We start from the raw sequence: 19,931 nt of genomic DNA, 5'->3' as shown, positions 1-19,931 counted from the left end.
AGGGTAAATACCATTTTGGACCCTGTGTTTTGCAAAAGTTACCAATTGGACCCTGTGTTTTGTTAAATGACAAAATGGACCCTGTATTTTCTAAAATAGTAAAAATAGGACCATGAATTGATTTTTAAAGTTTAATTATAATTCGATCTAAAAGTGCTATGACAAAACTGTTTACATTTTTTGTATCTGTTCGTATTAGGAATTATCTTCAAGTTGGTTGTATTAAAAAAAAAGTTGTCTAAAATTAAGCTCAGGGTCCTATTTTTACTATTTTAGAAAATATAGGGTCCATTTTGTCATTTAACAAAACACATGGTCCAATCTGTAACTTTTGCAAAACACAGGATCCAAAATGGTATTTACCCTTTATTTTATTATGGAAAATCAGTCTTCTTTTTTTTTTTCTTTTCTTTTCCAAAAGGTAGGTAGGTTATAATAGGCACATGTTGAAAGTTGAAACCAACGTGTTATGTTTGGGTAAAAGAGAAGTGTTACCGTCAATTCTTTATCACAACTTTTTAGTGAATCTCCATACCCGATAACACATATTAAAGTATTTTTTTAATTTTCTTTTTTATGAAAGTGTATGAAGAATTCTGTAATCAATCACTGAGGGGTTGATTGGTTTGTGATTCAAAAATTGTATTTTTTAAAAATGTGTTTTGGAAACAAAAATTTAAATTTTGTAAGTGAAAAGTTGTTTTTAAAAATGTGATTGATTGTAGTGTGATTTAGAGCATGTTTGGTATTGTTTTTTGTTTTTTGTTTTTAAAAATTATTTTTAGAAATGAGAACAAAAAATAGTTTTTGAAGTTTTTAAAAACAAGTCATGTTTGGTTAGTGTTTTTTAAAAACAATATTGACTAAAAGTGAATTGATTTTTAATATAGAAAACAACATTTTGTTGTTTTCAAAATTCTTATTTTTTGTAACTTTGTTTTCTGAAAACTGTTTTCAAAAAACAAGGCCAAACAAGCCAAATTGTTTTGAAAAAACAATTTTTGTTTTTAAAAACAAAAAACAGTTTTTTAATTATGATGCCAAACATGCACTTAATGTTTTTGAGTTTTAAAAAATTGAATAGGTGATTGGTTGAGAATTTTAAAATAAAAAAGTAAGAGAATAATTGGAGAGTACTTAGATTCCATGATTTGAAAACATAAAAAATATAAAAATAGTATTTTCAGTGTTTAGCCTAAAATTCAAAATAATATTCAAATTTTATTTTTAATAAATTTTATGGACCTCACCATTTTAAAGTTGAAAAATACCTCTTGTATTCATCAATTAATTAAATTTACCTTTAATTTTATATTTATTTGAAACATACCTCTTTTTATATGTATTGTACCCAAAATACCCCTACATAAGAGAATCATATGGAGAGTATCTTGAAATGACAGGGGTAAAATTGGTACAATATTTAAAAAAAGAGGTAAAAATGATAGATTTTAAAAAAGAAAGTAAAAATAAAAGATAACAATATATAAAAAGTATAGAGTATAATTTCCTGAACATAAAATACTAAAATGGAAAAGTTAAAAGGGTGAAAACTTTTCACTAGTTGCCCATGTTTTGCAGGGGCCATACATACTACCACCACCTATAATATACTCCTATAAAATAGGAGGGTTGGGTGAGATGAGAGGATTCCAGTCATCGTTGAGATAAACCCAAACGAAGCCAAGTTGTAGTGTCTTAAGTGGTTCTCCACAATCTTCGATATCAAAACCCAATCAACAGTCAAAGACCAAACCCCTCCTACTCCTCAATGAAAATCCTTTGTTGTTTCATTTTGCTCTCCCTTCTTATTCACTCTCGCCTTTCTCTCTCCTCTTCTTCGCCTTCGCTCTCTACATCCCAACTCTTCGAGTCCTGGTGTCAGAAACATGGCAAATCATATTCTTCAGAGGAAGAAAGGCTTTACAGGCTCCGTGTGTTTGAGGACAATATGGCTTTCGTTACCGAACACAATCAAATGCCCAATTCTTCTTATACCCTTTCTCTAAATGCATTTGCTGATCTAACCCATCACGAGTTTAAGGCCTCTCGTTTAGGCTTTTCTCCCTTTCTCAGCTCTCGGCCTAGACTGAGTTCGGACGCAGAGATTGAGACCCTTCAAGTGAGGGACATCCCTGCTTCGCTGGATTGGAGAAAGAAAGGGGCTGTCACCAATGTTAAAGATCAAGCCAGTTGTGGTATGCAATTATTTATGTTTTGTTAATCTTTTTTAATATTAATATACTTCTTAGCTATGGTCTTCAAGATCCAATTCCAAAAATCTAGTGATTGCGGTTTTCCTTTCTTTTTCCTAGCTTTGGTTGCAGAAATTGTTGTGTCTTTTTTTATGCAAAATTGATTGAAACTTTTGGCTTTTTGTGTATATTTTGTAACATGGTGGTTTGATGTTTCGACTGTATAATTCTTAATTACTGAAGTGATAATAATTGGTGGATCAAATCAAAAATCCCAAATATAATATTGTGATTTGGTATGCAAATTCTCTAAACTCAAATTGATTTGGGCTTCTTGTTCTTAAAGATTTATTTGTCAGCCTAAAGCCATATAGTAAATTTTTGTAAGCTAAAGTATGTTACTCAAGTGTATGTTGTCACTTGGGTTGTGTATTCTTTTCTCGATGTACCAAAATATAAGATGATGTAAAATTTTGCTGACTAAAACTCTCACAAGGTTGTGATTTTATCAATGAATAATGTGAAGTTACTTGTCTATGTTGTAGGTGCTTGCTGGTCTTTCTCAGCAACAGGTGCTATTGAAGGTATCAATAAGATTGTAACTGGATCTCTAGTGAGTCTCTCTGAACAAGAGTTAGTTGATTGTGACAGAAAATTCAACAATGGCTGCAATGGTGGACTCATGGACTATGCTTTTCAATTCGTAATCAATAACCATGGAATCGACACCGAAGAAGACTACCCTTATGAGCGTCGGGAAGCTACCTGCAATAAGGCAAAGGTTAGGAAAACTCCCCTGTTTATGGAGCTCCTAAGCTATGTACTGATCATATTCACTCTTATCTGTAACCCATTATTTACCTTCTTTTTGTTATCTTGTGCTGCAGCTAAAAAGACACGTTGTGACAATTGATGGCTATACCGATGTGGCCCCGAACAATGAGAAGCAGCTACTACAAGCTGTGGCAGCTCAACCTGTCAGCGTAGGCATATGCGGCAGCGAGAGAGCTTTTCAGCTTTACTCCAAGGTTTGTTTCCAATGGTGGTCAATATAATCTGATGTAAGGATAGAAATATAGGTGGTGACACGATGAAGCAATTTAAAAATAGGATTAAAAAATAACTGAAAGGATAGATTAGAAGATGCAGACTCATTTAAATAACTGAAAATCAAGTTTTTAGCTAGTATTTAGGTTGTAACATAAAAATGCATTATTCAAGAACTTATAGTTCGACACAAAATTAACTATTAGTAAAATAAAGAAGATTTAAACTCATAGTATGTAAATAAGATAATTTGTATTAACTCATTTATTAATATAATTAACAAGATAAAAATGATTATAATAAAATTAAAAGTTAAAAGTTAAAAATAAAATGACCTAAACTATGAGCAAACACTTGGTTTACATCTATAGCTTAAAATTAACATATAAAACATATTAATAGGTGTGATATGGGTTAAACGGACCTACTTGTCTCTGTTTATTTTTTTGTAGTAATTTATAAATAAGTCCACAATATGTGTTGGATAAGATTATACCAATCTAATATGGTCATGTTTAAATATTGTGTTAAATAATTTATGGGTTCACCTGTTTATAAACACGACCTGTTTGTGTTTATATTTTCCGACATGTTATGTAATCGTATCGTATATGTGTTAAGCATAATCGTATCTTATCGTAATCGTGTTGACTCAAAAACACGAAACATATCGAATTGCAATTGTGTTGACTTGAAATACAAAATGTATTGTCATAAATAGATACATTTTGACGAGTATTTCTACTTGTTTGATTTGGCAGGGGATTTTTAAAGGCCCTTGTTCAACCTCTTTGGACCATGCGGTGTTGATCGTAGGTTACGATTCACAAAATGGAGTGGACTATTGGATTGTGAAGAACTCGTGGGGAAGACAATGGGGAATGGATGGTTATATCCACATAGAGCGTAACAATGGGAATTCTCAAGGAATATGTGGTATTAACATGCTAGCTTCATACCCGACCAAGACTAGCCCCAACCCGCCGCCATCACCAGCACCGGGTCCAACTAAATGCGATCTGTTCTCTCGGTGTGGAGTGGGAGAAACCTGTTGTTGCGCTCATAGCTTCTTTGGAATATGCTTGTCATGGAAATGCTGTGGCCTCAATTCTGCTGTTTGCTGTAAGGACCGTATTCACTGTTGCCCCCACGATTATCCCATATGTGATATTCAAAGGAATCAATGCCTTAAGGTATGTATCATATTATATTATCTCATCTTTGATTTTTCATTGGTGACTCTATTATTGCTAGAGTAAGTATCATTAGATCAAACTGATTTTTCTCTATAAATTCAAGACGCTATCTTGGGTTTGTTATGTTATGTAATGAACTGAGCGAGCTATCACATTGATTGCAGAGTACTACTGCTGCTAGTAACTCAACAACAGAAGCGCTTGAACACAGAAGCAACTTTGCGAAGCCAGCTCAGTGGGGATCCCTTGTTGAAGGTTGGGTCCTCTAAAGTTTCTCCATTTTAATGGTGAGAAAATATTATATGTACCATGTTGTAGAATATTTATCTTCCAAATCTAAAAATTGGGAGTATTTATTTATTTATTATGTATATTTACGTTGAAAATGAGTTATACATTCGAGCAGTCGAGCTCGCTATTGTTGTGTAACAATCGAAATTTCCGAGCCTTGTATTATTAGAATAAATAATGAAATTTTCCTTTTAGATAAAAACAATTTACACATATTTCTGGAATGGTTTCCATTGGTGTCTCTTATAGCCACACAGCCACAGGCATGTAATACTACACACAAATCATCTCCAAATCCAACATAACAGCACACACCTCCTCACTGGGATTTAAATGCCCATATACCCCCTTGTTCTGGTTTGTAAAATTAAGAAATTTATCACATTTGTCATTCATTAATAGTACAACATTTTTCTCAATTTGAAGTTTGGAACACATTAATTAATCTAAACATCATAACAAACCCGATCAACGTGTAAGTATTCCCTATTAACAAAACTATGCTCAACAGACCTTTTGTAATAATCAAGAAGTAATATTCCCAATTGTCTTTCCAATTGTGTTAACTCTGTTCATTGAGTATATATGAGAAAAAAAAAGATTCAAATGGTAGAAACAAAGATGTTGTCATAGAGCCAAGCCAAATCATATTACACATCAAAATGTACAACTTCCCCTCCCAAGTGCAAAGCTCTCAACTTATAACACCACTAAGTCTGCTTCCCTTCTTTGCTTCCATTGACGTTTATGTATACTATATCTAACCTGAAACGTGGCTTGGTGTGGTGTTCCGCCGTTGAAATCACGTCGAGGGGAAGACGTCCTTAACCGCCGAAGCTGCCGATAGGTAATTGAGAGTGTTTCTCAAGGTCTCTTTCTCCCGCTTGAGTCTGGTAGCCGTGTCCTCCAATTCGAGCAAGGCTTGCTGCTCTCTCGGGGCGCCCTCGAAGGTGCTCCCAACGAAAAACGAAAACGGCGTTGGAAAAAGGTTCCTCCTCAGGTCCTGAACCTCCTTCTCTGGCTTCCCACCTAGCCGATTCGACAACCGAATCACGTCCTTCATATACGACTCCACTTCGTTCGCCAGCGAATCCAAATCCTCCTCGCCGTCTGGAGATGGCCTGTCCTCTAGCCAAGTAACCTCCGCCACCAGATAGGGTTTCGTACGGACGATGTTGCCGATTCGGAACCGCTCCTGGCCTTTACAGATTAAGAAGAATCGGTCATCGACGAGTCGCTCGTGCTTCACGACCTCGCCGACACAGCCAACGTCGGCTGTTCCCGATACGGCGTCGGAATAAATTACGCCGAATCGGAGGTCGGTCTGGAGCAGTGTGTGCATCATCATACGGTAACGGAACTCGAAGATCTGTAAAGGGAGAATGGCCCCGGGAAAGAGTACCAATGGTAAAGGAAAGAGTGGGAGCTCAACCACATCGTCCGACTTTGGTGAGTTCGTGTAGTTCCTCTCCGGGTATGAAGAGGAAGAGCAACGGAGGCCGTTGGACTTCCGACGGCGGCGGAGGAGGAGGGAGGATTTGAATATGGAGTTAGGGTTTAAGGAAGATGAAAGAAGAGCATTGGGGTTTAAGGTGGGTTTGTAGTGGGTAAAAGAAGAAGAGGAAGGTGAAGAAGGAATGAGTTGGGGAAGTGCCATTTCTGAGCTTATAGAAAGCATTTTAGTGAGAGAAAGAGTGAAAATAGCTAAAAACCCATATGATATGTTTGATTCTCCATTTCCATTTACCTTGTCCCTCTTTTCTCTCTCTAAATCATGTATATGGTTTTCCTTTTTCTTTTCTCTCTAAAAAATCTGGTGGCTTTCAGGGGAGCGAAGTAGATGTGGATAATATGGAGAGAGTGAGCTCTTCTTAGAGGGTGGGCCCATGGGCCGTAGGGGCCGTGGAACGATGGAAGAGGATATATATTGTGGAGTCAGGATGTTTGGATGTGGTTTACGATTATTCCACGTGGGAGTGTGCTGTTGTTGTGGTATGAAATTGAAAACCAATCACTCTTCTTTCGTAGAATACATAATAAATTATTAAGGATTTGGTGGTGTTGAATCTTGATTAATCAAAAGGATCTCCACCGTTAAATCTAGATTTTTATATACTTGAATTAGTACTTGTTAACTCTTGTGGCTCTAATTTTCTTTTTCTTTTTTGATGTGAACGTTGCTCTAAATTGTTATCCACCGAATATTCACTAGTTCTGTACAAAGACACGAAATTCACATTAAATAAATAGATTTAGATTTGTCTTAAATGAATTTGAGGCATTTTCAAGTTATAAGACTATCTCATTTATTAAACAGATTATTTTTAAGTTGAGACACTTAATTGGAAAATAATATATGAGTATATACTTTTTAGATTTATTATATTTATTATATGTAAATTATTTTTCTTACATAAATAAGGGTAGAGACAAGATTAAATTTTAAGAGGAAGTAATAGCGCAAGCGATGACAAGGTTTCATATACATGAATTAAATTAGGGTTGTTCATTTGATCTAATTCGCATTTTTTTGGTCAAACAACATCTAATCCGCACTAAGTGTGAATTTTATATTTTGGATCCAATCTGATCCGCATAGCAGTTTAAATTCAATTCAATCTAATTCGCAATAGTGCGGATTGGATTGGTTATTTTGGATCGGTTATTTTTTTTAATGATAAATTATTTAATATTTCATAGAAAAAAATAAAAAAAGACTATTATTTCTTAATCTCTAATAATAATCTATTTCCATCATCATTTATATACAAATCAAACCACTATACATATATGTAAATATATATATACTCATTTTTAGATTTACACTAAAATATACATGTATCCATTATTAAAATAAATAAGCAAGTATATATATATATTTAAATTTATGTGTATATGTCTATGTGAATAAAAATAATTTTTCTTGTGTCTTCCATTATAAAACAAATAAAATACACCAACACAATATATTACTAGAAAAGATTAAGAAATTAGAAATTTTGACATTTATAAAATTGGAAAATATAACATTTGTGAAATAATAGATAAATGGTTAAAAAATGGTAAAATTATAACTAGTGGGGTACATCTCATGGCCAGCCACTATAGGGTTTAATTTGTTATTATTTTATCATTTTTATTCTATATAATTTAATCATAACCCTAAGTGAATTAGTATAAAAGAATATGATGGTCTCATTATCCAACTAATCTCTCATAACCTAGTTTACATTCTGTTAGACAACTAGAGTTTTGAGACCTCCATTCTTTCTTCTTCTTCTAATTTCAAAATCTCTTATAATGTTCTTCATAAAATTTTGAGCCATTAGTGAGTGAGTGCATGCCCACCCATAGCAAGTCTAGTACTCAATCATAGTGTGTAAGACTGTGAAGAATCCAAATACCTGAAGGAGAATCGGACTTAGATCTTGATAATACTCCGCAACAAAAATGAACAAGGGTTAGAGTTCTGAGTGGGAGGAATCAGTATATTCCATTGCAATCAATGTAAGGTTACTCAAATTTTATATGTCTTTAAATTCCATTACTTTAGAAATTCATATTTAGGATGTTAATAAACATACTTGTTAGTAAATCTAGATCCTAGTAAAATATAATCAAACGGTACCTCTATAGCCACATCATCATCCCCACCCAAATCTACCACAAGATTATTGTTGTAAAAGGGAGCATCAAACTCATCTGAATGATCAAATGCGATATCAGCTCTATGATAATCTATATTAGTAGGAAGTTGCTCATTCAAGCTAACCCCTAGATCAATTTCTAGGATAAAGGTCCCAACAACACTTTGAGGGGTTACATTTTAGGGAGTAGGCTCCAAATTCACATTTTTCCTCACCTTAGTCACACATAGTGGCAACAAGTTGTCCACTCATTTTTGCCTCCATGCTCAAGAACACTCGTTGTTGGCTATCTTTCACTAAAATCTCCAGCGGAAACTTAGTGCCTTTCATGTACATGTAACAAACTTCTAATTTTAGTTCATACACCAATGGGTCCACATCCAACTCCTCATGCAACACTTCACACACCTTTTTCAATGTAGTGTCAATCTCAAACATCAACGTCTTACCTTTTAGGATATCGAATACATAGTTGAAACCCCCCACAACCCAAACATCATCATACAGTATAGACACAAATACAGTTGAATCTGTCCCAAAAAATGCACATAAATATGAAAATAAATAGAAAAAATCAGCATAATATTGCACAATAATCGCACAAGAAATGAACAATATCGCATCATGTTGCACAAAAAACAGAAAAAGAAAATAAAAAAAAAATAAGCAAAATCGTATATGCTGCAAAGATATCGCACACAAATTTTCAAACCAAAAAAATTGCAAAAAATTGCAAGAACATCGTTTATTATTGCCAAAAAGAATGAAAGTCATCCCTAACTTTTGATTTCTGTTGGCATCGCATAAAAAATCGTACAATATCACTCAAAATCGAAAAAACCCAAAAAACACAGTTTTCGAAACAAACTCTATCTCCATTTCAAGGACACAAAAACGAAAAAATACAACTAACAATTTTTAGATCCATACAATACAATCAAAAATAACATTATTTTGTATAAAAAATACTTACCCATTGCTTTGTTGATTGTGGTGGATGACTTGCTGAGCTTCGTTCAAGGTCCGGCTGGGGTTGAGTTGTTTCCTTTGGGATTGTCGAGAGAGAGAGAGAGAGAGAGAGAGAGAGAGAGAGAGAGAGAGAGAGAGAGAGAGAGAGAGAGAGAGAGAGAGAGAGAGAGAGAGAGAGAGAGAGAGAGAGAGAGAGAGAGAGAGAGAGAGAGAGATGAATGTGAGATTTTTTTTGGGTTTGAGGAGAGGGTATTTTTGCGTTAAAAAAAAAAGAAAAGTATAGTTAAAAAATTATTAGGGGGGTGGCATAACTAAACACCATGGCTAATATTTTAGCATGGTTTGTCAAATTTCCCTACCAAAGTTTGGACACAACATCAACACGACCTATGAACACGAATTGCCACCCCTAGACTCACTGTTATTGTCTAACAACATTATATATAGAGAGTGGATTTTGTCCCACCACGAAATGGTCCCGTAATTATCGTAGTCATTATAACTATTGGATCAAAATTGAGTTAATCTAAGAGCACGCACATCAAATGATTTAAAATAGAGAATATTAAAAGTTCATATTAGTTATATCAAATGCTTTGTAACTAATATATTTTTTTACATCAAATGCTTTAAAAGTTGAGGGACATATTTATGTTATGTTAATCTTACATAACACATTAATATTTTTATCTGTTTAATATCTAATTTACCCAAATAATTTTAAAATAAACAAATAGTTTCAAATTTGTCAATTTTATAACTTGTATAACTTATCATTGTTTGATTAAAATTTAAAAGATTAATACACTTGCTACAACAAATTTATAATTTATTTAATATGTACTTATTCGTGTTAAACGTGTCAATCTCAAATTTAATTGATTAACTTGTATTAAAATTGAAATTTAATCGTTTCTAATCGTGTTTAGCCTATTTTAACCTGATCTTGTTTATGCTAAAACCAAACTTACTAATTTCGTATCTTTTTCTTATAATGTAATCATGATCTATATTTCGACAGTTGAAACTGTTGTTTCTAAGGTTTGTACTTGATTGTTTCTTTTATCCTGGAAAAGAATGTTAACAGATAACTGATCATTGATGATTATCCAGGTAGATAACATATTTTTAGTAAATAATATTGGATCCAGGATCAATAATTTTGCTCACTATCCAGGTTTTCTGTATATAAATTGTACATGATAGAAGTTTGAGCAATCAAAAACTTTTGTATTCAAACTTGAACTTGATGTAGAGATCAGTTCTTTACAAAATAATTAGACTTTTTTTTCTAACAAAAGAAATGATGACCAAAATTGCCACCGTATTGAGGCTTGAGGCAAAAGAATTGCCTGCTTACTATTAACTATACATATAAATATATAGATACATAATGCTAACAGAGCAGTTGATCATCTGATAATGGTTGATCACCCTCTTATTTCTCATAATTAAATTTGACCTTTCAAATAAGGTCAGTATATGAATAAACTCTGGGAAGTTTTTCATCATCCTCCTCAGTTCTCGTCATCTTTGAATATATATTCTTGCAATGGCTTACGCAGAACAAAATGCTTCTACTGTTAAACGCTTGAGCACGCCTGGACAAGGATCAGTGCCAAAGTTTCTACTGGAAATAGCAACAGCGCAATCTCCACGACCTTTGCATGCCTGTTAAACCCAACAACAAAGACATAATGTTACTACAATAACTTCTATGAAGATGATAAGACGCGAATTTAAGTTTGTAGCTACTGAAACTATCATAGTTAGTTGGGAAAGAAAATTGCCTTTTCGATAATGTAAAGGGAGTTTGGTGAATGGCATTTTCCTTGCTGGAAATTGCCACAACTTCCAAAAGGGGTTCCAAAACTTGCAAAATTAATGCTTGATATTGTCTTCCCTGGTTCACACTTGAGATGAATCTTAGCTGCATGATCCATGCTTGATCCACCTTCACTTTCAATTCTGTAGTTTTCAATGGTAGGATGGTTTTCAAATGCATCAGCGCAGATACTTGTCAGCGATCTTTTTACTAAAGATATTTTGGACGCGTCCCCACCTAGCTCCTCAAAAACAACCATTAGATTTCCTCTAGGCTTTAGCCAGGATCTTGGAACATGATACCTAAGAAAAATCCATCAATATTAATTTGGGACAGCTTCTACATAAGTATTTTATACAAGCAAGTAAAAAAGCTAGTATCAGAATCCAACAATGTAGAAAACAGTACCATCTTTGGGTTGGTCCACCACAATCAGTTAAACACTTTGAGGACCGGTATGTCCCAGCATAATTACAAGAGCTGCAGCCATCTTTCGCGTAAGCCATCCAGTATCTTCCGATACTTTGACCATTGATCCATACTTGACCCTTTCCCATGCTCTGCATGTCTAAGCCCAAAGGCTCATTTCCTCCAGGTGCATCAAAATAAGCCTGCAGTTGCACCAAACATTTCAAATTGTTGAAAAAGTTCTCCATTAGTAAACTATGTTGGGGCTTTATAGATAGGTAAAAATGTTATGTTATTCTATGCAGCTATGCTTTCTGTGGCTCTTCTTAGTTCCTTACCTTGTGCCATCTCAAGGCCTGCTGGCTTCCGGTTGCTAGTGATGCTCGGACCCAGTCAACTGATTTGGATCCAGCTGGAGAGACCAAGTTTGATGACTCTCCTTTTAGGCCAACCTGTTTAAAAACATGCCATGAGACTGAGACCTTGACAAAATAATATGGCAAGTCCAATAGAAAAGAGATGAAGACTTTTGTTGTCTCACCTGGTAAGACCATTTCTGAAATGTCAAATCTTTCTTTCCATGGTCAAGACCAGTCAACAAAACTGGACCCTGTATTCCTGTTTTCCAGTTCTCAAAGTGCATTCCAATATTCTTCAAACCAAAAAGATTGAATTTTCTCAATTAGTGACTTGAATAACTTGTACATAAAACTGCTACGCTTAAGATTTTTGAGTCCTAACTTACCGGTAATCCAACAGTTACACTGAGAAGTGAAACTTTGTTAGTTCCAGCATGGAGATCAACTGGTCCAGTAAATGTAAATTGTCTCCGCTCACTAGTCCCGAAGGCTGAGCCTGTACTTAATATGAGAATTTGTGTTAAATTTCCAATCACTAAAGGTTTACTGAAAACTCAATAGTACATATGCATAAATGTGTAGTTTGAGAGAATATGATTCTAAAAAATTACCTGAATATTTCCCATTGATGAAAACATGAACAGCATCACCAGCTGACTGAACACTAAGGGTTGGTTTTCGTCCTCCTCGAAGAAATGATTCTGATGAGGGAATGTTGACACTGCAAGAAAAAAGAAAAAAACAAAAGTTAAAAAGAATAGAAAGAAATAGTTATATCAATCTTTTTAACAAGGTATGGGGGGTATGTAAATTGTTATCAGCAGCTCACCTGGTTATGTACCACAAATAGTCACTAGAATCTCTAGTGACATTTATCTGCTCCAGGAGGCCAACAGTTGTTATTGTTGAGCTCTCATCCAAAGAAGAAAGATCTTCATCATAAGATTCCCATGAGAGCAACTTAGTACTTGTGGGAGACATTTGCATATGTGATATTTGAGCTCCCACCTGTATAGGAAATGACATGTTTGTCAGCAAGTTAAGAGGGAGAAATCTTCTTTCTATTATCATTGAGGAGAACTTTGAAATTTTCTCACCCTTGCAGTGTTATATACTGCGTTTTTGCAATCTGGTAGGATACTAATAGACCAAGGAGGCAGATCATAGTGCAGGTTATTGAACATCACTCTGGCAGGTGAGCTTGGATGGATGTTTGAAAGAAAAGCCGCACATCTTCTAGACCCCGAAAATATGTGAGCCTGGCAAAAGACCATGGTTGAATAAGGCTTGCTGTTTTTCTTTTTCTTTGCTTCATCTAATATCTAACAAAGGAGATAAAATTATGAAGAATAAAGTAATCTCACCTGCTGATATGTTCCTAATTTTGTAATAGTTGCATCTGAGGATATTATGGCCTGTTGACTTAGCTTTATTGCCTTATGAAGCTCCCTGAGATGGCTGTATTTTGGTTCCCTAATCAAACCTGGAAACAGTGAAGTGGTTATTACACTGATAAAATAGCTTAAAACATAAGGTTAAAGAATTCTATCCAAGAGACAGAATTCTTTTAGGGCTCGTTTGGAACGCCGTATTACGTCGTATTGTATTGTATTGTATTATATTGAATTGGATTATATATCATATTTTTATATAATACTATGTTAAATTTTAATTTATACTAAAATATTATATATTTAGGTGTTCATAAAATTTAATACCACGTATAGTTTTAGGTAAAAATATTGCATAAAATACAATTCAATATAATACAATACAATACAATACGACCTAATACGGCGTTCCAAACGAGTCCTTAAGGTGTTATTAACTTATTATGAGTAGTGTTCTAATTTTACCATATTCATCTATTGGAGCATCATAGTCATAGCTGGTTGCAACGAAGGGACCTCCAGCACTGCGTCCGAAGTTGGTTCCTCCATGATACTGCCATAAAGAACAGATGTAGAAACTCAAATTTTGCTGGAACATTTTTTTGGGATTTAAAACACAAACCAGGTAAACAAGGCAGCCTACCATGTAGTAGTTAATATATGAGCCACCTGATTGTATGAAGCGAGCAACTGCAAATGCCAAATCTTCAACAGGACGATGGGGATTGGCTTTACCAAACTCAGAATACCTATTTCATTTTGTTAGGAACATGAAGGATATTCAAAAGAGTACTTTTCTTATTCACTCAGTAAACACTCACTCTAAAGTAGTATATTTCCTAGGCATATACAGAATACATACCAGCCACTCCAAGCCTCAGTCCAAAGCTTAGGTTTGTAAGGTTTGTTGGGAGTGAAAGAATCACAGTAGAAACCATTACATGCGTTTATCTGTAGCCATCCCATGAAAACACAAAACTTAGAACTTTCATTTTCTAATAAGAAACTAATGAAGATGTAATAAAGGAGTAATGAAAATAAGCATTAGCTGTATAGTTTAATAAATAATATAGTGAGCTCACCACAGGATCAGGGGCATCATCTTCTTTGCACATCACCCATGGAACTCCAGTATCCAACCCAACAGCCATTTTTGCAGCCCAATTAACATAGTTTCGTCCAGCAGCTCCAAGCTGCTTGCTCTCCACCCCATACTCATTTTCAATCTTTGAATACAGAATTATTAACAAAAGTAAGTAAACAGACAAATCCTTAGTATTAAGAGAGAAAGTATTCAAACTAACAAGAACATACCTGAGAAAGAATAATTGGACCACCTTGTGTTTCATATAGCTTTTCATTTTTCATCATCTCAACAATTTTCTGAGTGAATCCTTGCATTGCCGCCTTCAAAACCAAAAGTGATAGAAAAATATTTAGAATCAAATCCATATTGATTGACTGTGTGTGCAATGTTAATAAATGTAGAAAATTTTGCAAAGTTGATTGAGCCAGGTTGAGAAGGCTTTACCTTGAAAGGTCCATTATCTGTTCTGAAGCTGATACCAGGCACATACTTCAACCACACAGGAAATCCTCTATACCAAAGAGAAAATGAAGGTGAAATCAGAATAATATAGACACATTTATGAAATGGTAAAATACTACGCAACAAATTTTTTTAGATATCTATAATCATTTACCCAAAATTCCATTCGGCACAGACATAAGGTCCAATACGGAGATGAACATACAGCCCTACTTTCTGAGCTGTCTTTATGAACCGTACAAGATCGTACCTCCCCTCAAAATTGTACTAAAATAAAATATTGAACCGATATATATTAAAGTTAGAAGGTAACCGTGTTTAATAATTAATAATGAAAGAGAAGAGAACTGAAATTGAAGAGACAGAAGAGATCTAGTGAAGTACATTGCCAGGAGAAGGTTCATGGACATTCCAAAACACATATGTGTCAATTACATCTAAACCACCATCTTTAGCTTTCTGTATAAGATCTTCCCACATCTAAATACAAAAACCCATTTCATAGAAAGGAAAAAAAAACATGTAAGGAAACTCTGCATGCAAAATCAAGATATGAAAAAGGAGAAAGAGAGACAGAGGAAAGTTACTTCTGGGGTGCTTCTTGGATAGTGAATGGAGCCGGAAATGAGGATTTTCCTTTGGCCATTGATGAGAATGGCCTTTCTATCGTAAGTTACAGTGCAGATCATAAGCTCAGGAGCCATGAACAAGGCCATTAAGAACAAAGCTAAGAGCTTGGAAAATGAGAAAGTTTCCATCTTTCTCTCACTCTGTTGTCTTTTTTGGTTTAAAAACTCTGTGGAGGGAAATAAATTTGAAAAGGGTTCTCGAATCAAGAAAATGCTTTCAGAAAGAGAGAAAGAAGCTCTGAGCTTCTGATCCACTACAGCTCTGGAAACACTGTGACCATTGTGCTCTGGTTTGGATTATAGTTATTCTGGTCACTTGCTCAACCGATCTACTTGCCCCCCATTAAATATGATAGTGTCAGCTCAAAAGCTCAAGTCTTAGTTAAAACTTTTCTATTTTTTAATATTATATCTTTCTTTTTTATTTATATAATAAAGAAAACAAAATTACAAAGGCTGCCAAGATTTTTAATTTTTTTTTTCTTTTATCAATGTTAATATTATGCAACATATTCAAAAGGAAAAATGAAAAAAAAAAGTTGTGCATGGATTTTTTGTAAATCAAAATACCAAATATCCATGGAAAAACGTAATTTTCTTTTTCTTTTGATAAGTTACATATATCAATGATTGGATTTTTTTTTTTAACTTCTCCTTAATGCACTTTATAGTTGTTAATAGCGACAGGGCAGCTAATCTTCATAATGGAGAAAGTGTGAGTTGGAATTTTTGAGAGTGAAATTTATGCAATCAATAATAGATGAAAGGATGTATAAGAGAGATCCATACATTTATAATTATTGCTGGTATTTACGTATCATCTATTATATATTAACTGAAAACTACAAAAACTATAAACACCTTATTATATAAATAAATAAAAAAAAAGGTCAGTTTTTCAACAATGCATTAAGTATTTTAACCCACTAAAAAAAATTTATGCAATAAAATATATATATTACTTTATAATGAAGATAATTTAAATGTTTGTTATAATGCGAATTTCAGTAGTTCAAATGGACCATGCTGATAATTAAATACGAACTGATAGACAGTGAAGAATACTTTGAATGAGGAAACCAAGCTTTGCATGCAGAGGTTGTCTGTTTTCAATAATATATAACAAAAAAATTAATATTTGTTTTATTTATATATGTATAAAATACAAAAAATAAGAAAAGATTTCATATTAATTTTATATTTGTCACCTTGAGAAAAATTATCTACCTTTGGTCCCTAAATGCATGTTCCAAAGTTTTGTTTGGGCTTATGTGCTGGCTGGTACCATGTGGCATGTGCTATGTTCTCTCGTGATTTTTCTTTCATTCTACTATTTCATTTATACCCTACCCTACTCATTAATTAGTACAAGTCACACTACACCAATTTTTCAATATTTTTTCTTTTATTTTGATAATTATTGTTTCACTTCCATAAATAAATATATATATATAAACTATATAGCCATATATAATATCTAATAATTAATTGAATGTGTTGCTCACCCAAAATAAGTTACAAACTCATCATATCACTTAATTTTCACCTTGGGTATGATTAGTAATTATAAGATCGGCATATAATAATTCCTTCATATACAATATTTCCTAATAGTGCAAATTTTATTAATGCTAGCTAAAAAACACTTTGACTGTGGTTCTAATATGGGTGACCAGAATTAAATATATGTATATATAAATATGTCAAACAAAAAACACAACCATATATTTCAAATTAAACTCTACACATATTATTCTTTTGGTGAAGTGAAATACACACTACGTAAAAATAAATAGTTAAAAAAGAAAAACATATCAAATATTTCTTTTAATATATAATATATATACGTAGATAATAATTAATAATTGGAAGAGCTAGGGAAGAATTGAAGAAAGCCCCATCTTCACGTGAAGAGGGTTCTTATATATGACCAATCGAAATTTGATACCTATTCAGTGCACCTTTCGCGGCATGTTTCTTTCTTTTGTCTCTGCCCACAAAAACAAATATTCAAATAAAGATGAGTTTGTATAGTAATATATATATAAACCCTAAAACAGTGGGACATAATGGCTCGAATATATATTGTGATTGACTCCAACCCTTTGAGTATAAATAAGGACAAATTAACTTATCCACACCACTGCCATAGTCCATAGTCCATACCATAATACCTCTTCAAAATTAATGGTACCATTATTATTTGTTCCGCTTTTGTTTTATTATTATTATTTGTTCCTTTTAAAATTACAGATATTGTTGTATTGTTTTGTTTTGCTTAAATTGAAAATCAATAATCTTTGTCACAGAAAAATATCTGTTTCTTTTTATATACATATATATCATTAATTAGAGCTATATATATATATATGCTTGTTGTAATTGTTTAATTAAATAGCCACGGTGTCGGTGTACATATATGCATAGTAGAATGAAGTATTGATTAAGCAACAAATAAATTAATTAAAATCCAATTTCTTTTTGTCCCACTTATTATAAAAAGAACCAAAATAGAGTTTAAGCCTGTACGTGGCAGTTATGTACTAGCTAGTATAGTCAACTTTATTTTCTCTTTTTCTTTTTTACACTAATTATTATTGCTGGTCCTACTATAACCTAATTTTGGATTTTCACATATGATTCTTGTGGATCGTCGTCGATCCAAATTAATTATTTTTAAAACTTAACCTTCTCTTTGTTTAGACTTAACAACAAAAAAGAAAAAAATTATGTACACATAAATATATGTAAATAATGTCTCTTATATACCTTCCCCTCTACCTTTTCCTACTTGGTTTACCTAATCTAGATCAATACGATCATTATTAAAATAGAGTAGATCACGTACAACAACTTTAATTTAAACACACTAGGCTAGCATATGAATTCGTTGTGATTATGTAAATTATTATGATAACGTAACAGATACCTCTACTCTTTTCAACAATTTTTGTGTACCTACTTTCGTGTCATAATAGACTCATATATATATATGTATGTATTATTAAATGCGCTGTAATAATGTATATATTATCGATGTTATATATGTATATTATAATAATGATGATAATGTTAAAAATAATTTTTAAAAAATTAATAATATTATTATTAGTAGAGAAATATTAAAAGATATTAGTGGTGTCTAGTATTCTCATATATATTAATATTAATATTAATTTAATTAAATATCGAGTCTTATATAATTTACTATAATAATTTTTAAAAAGTATTATTAACTAATTATAAAGTGATTACATGTCTTGTCTAGAGGTGCTACGTACTATTAGAATTAATATATTGGGTGCAGGTGTTGTAAGAGCATCTCTAATGATAGTATTCTTTAAGGATGCTAAAAATTTACACATTATTTAAAAATATAATATTTTTTTTTGACAATGAACTTAAAAATATAATATCTTATTTTATCTCTCTTCCGCATTATTTTTGGTACACTTACTTCTAAAAATACTTCAATGTATAGCACTCTTTAAAATATTATAATTATGATCTTACACATTATTATTTAATATATATATCTTAATTTTTAACTATAATAACTTTTTAACTTTAATTTTTTATTAAAAAATAATAAATAACATCAATGCTATAATATAGCATCTATGTAAATTTCTAGGATGACATCATTTTCTCTCTAATGATATAGTATCTTAATGTTTTACTATAATATGTTCACCATACCAAATATTTTCTAAAATTTTACCGATGATGCTCTAAGATAGTAAAATCCAAAATGCAGCTAAATGTAAAAGATACATAAACTGAAATAATTGCAACTTAATCTTCTATCTAATCCAATTAATTAAGTATCGATTTAATACAAATAATTAAAAATTAAGTGATAATATAGTAAAAATATGTATATGTACTACAAACGGAACATTAGCAAGAAACAACGGGACACCGTTGTTGCGCCGTTTGTTTTTCACAAAGTTTGATGCATATGAATATTAATTGTTCCGCTAGATCTCCGTTCCGTTTACGTCGGTGCGAGATAAGAACTAGATTTTGGTTTGTCAATTCTCACATGATTAATTAATTAAACATTCTGGGTGACACTTAAATGCCCTAATTAATTTCCACATCTCCAACACACAGCTAAAAAGCTTTGTTTTATTATTGTTTCTTTAAAAACAAAAAGGAAAAAAATAACTGTAATCCATTTTTCATAACATGGTATATGGCAATAATAAAATAAAACCATAAATTGTTCCAAACAGGCTCACTTAATTACCTCGATGTTTGTTCTGTCTAAATTTAAAACTGGGAATCTGGGACGAGGTGGAAGAAAATATCAAGCCAAAAAACAATTAAAAATATATAATAAAAAAAGTATTCATGAACTTTATCTACAACAACATAAATGCAAATAAACATGCACGTTACTCAAATTTCACTAACTTGTTT

General features: G+C 32.7%; 3 protein-coding genes across 3 annotated transcripts; 1 reads left to right on the top strand and 2 right to left on the bottom strand.

The window, feature by feature from the left end:
• Positions 1 to 1,544: 1,544 nt before the first annotated feature.
• On the top strand, positions 1,545 to 4,931 carry LOC115701303 (low-temperature-induced cysteine proteinase). The gene is made up of 5 exons (XM_030629059.2): positions 1,545 to 2,198; positions 2,741 to 2,976; positions 3,083 to 3,223; positions 4,004 to 4,435; positions 4,603 to 4,931. The coding sequence occupies exons 1-5, from the start codon at positions 1,772 to 1,774 to the stop codon at positions 4,705 to 4,707; spliced, it is 1,341 nt and encodes a 446-aa protein (XP_030484919.2). The 5' UTR covers positions 1,545 to 1,771; the 3' UTR covers positions 4,708 to 4,931.
• A 312-nt stretch (positions 4,932 to 5,243) lies between these two features.
• Positions 5,244 to 6,407, bottom strand: LOC115701311 (uncharacterized). Its single transcript, XM_030629071.2, has one exon. The coding sequence runs from the start codon at positions 6,405 to 6,407 to the stop codon at positions 5,532 to 5,534; it is 876 nt and encodes a 291-aa protein (XP_030484931.1). The 3' UTR covers positions 5,244 to 5,531.
• A 4,147-nt stretch (positions 6,408 to 10,554) lies between these two features.
• Positions 10,555 to 15,901, bottom strand: LOC115701273 (beta-galactosidase 5). Its single transcript, XM_030629027.2, has 19 exons — positions 15,465 to 15,901; positions 15,262 to 15,357; positions 15,032 to 15,144; positions 14,860 to 14,926; positions 14,643 to 14,735; positions 14,411 to 14,554; positions 14,191 to 14,279; positions 13,972 to 14,077; positions 13,794 to 13,881; positions 13,302 to 13,420; positions 13,035 to 13,196; positions 12,767 to 12,945; positions 12,549 to 12,658; positions 12,324 to 12,433; positions 12,120 to 12,230; positions 11,917 to 12,030; positions 11,579 to 11,781; positions 11,136 to 11,472; positions 10,555 to 11,016 (listed from the first exon to the last, which is right to left on the bottom strand). Exons 1-19 carry the CDS (start codon positions 15,633 to 15,635, stop codon positions 10,903 to 10,905), a joined length of 2,526 nt encoding a protein of 841 aa, XP_030484887.1. The 5' UTR covers positions 15,636 to 15,901; the 3' UTR covers positions 10,555 to 10,902.
• Between the last annotated feature and the right edge of the window lie 4,030 nt (positions 15,902 to 19,931).

This window comes from Cannabis sativa, chromosome X (genome assembly GCF_029168945.1).
Source record: "Cannabis sativa cultivar Pink pepper isolate KNU-18-1 chromosome X, ASM2916894v1, whole genome shotgun sequence".
Classification (NCBI taxonomy): domain Eukaryota; kingdom Viridiplantae; phylum Streptophyta; class Magnoliopsida; order Rosales; family Cannabaceae; genus Cannabis; species Cannabis sativa.
Note: the sequence above shows the minus strand (reverse complement) of the source record. Positions and strands in the feature narration are given on the sequence as shown.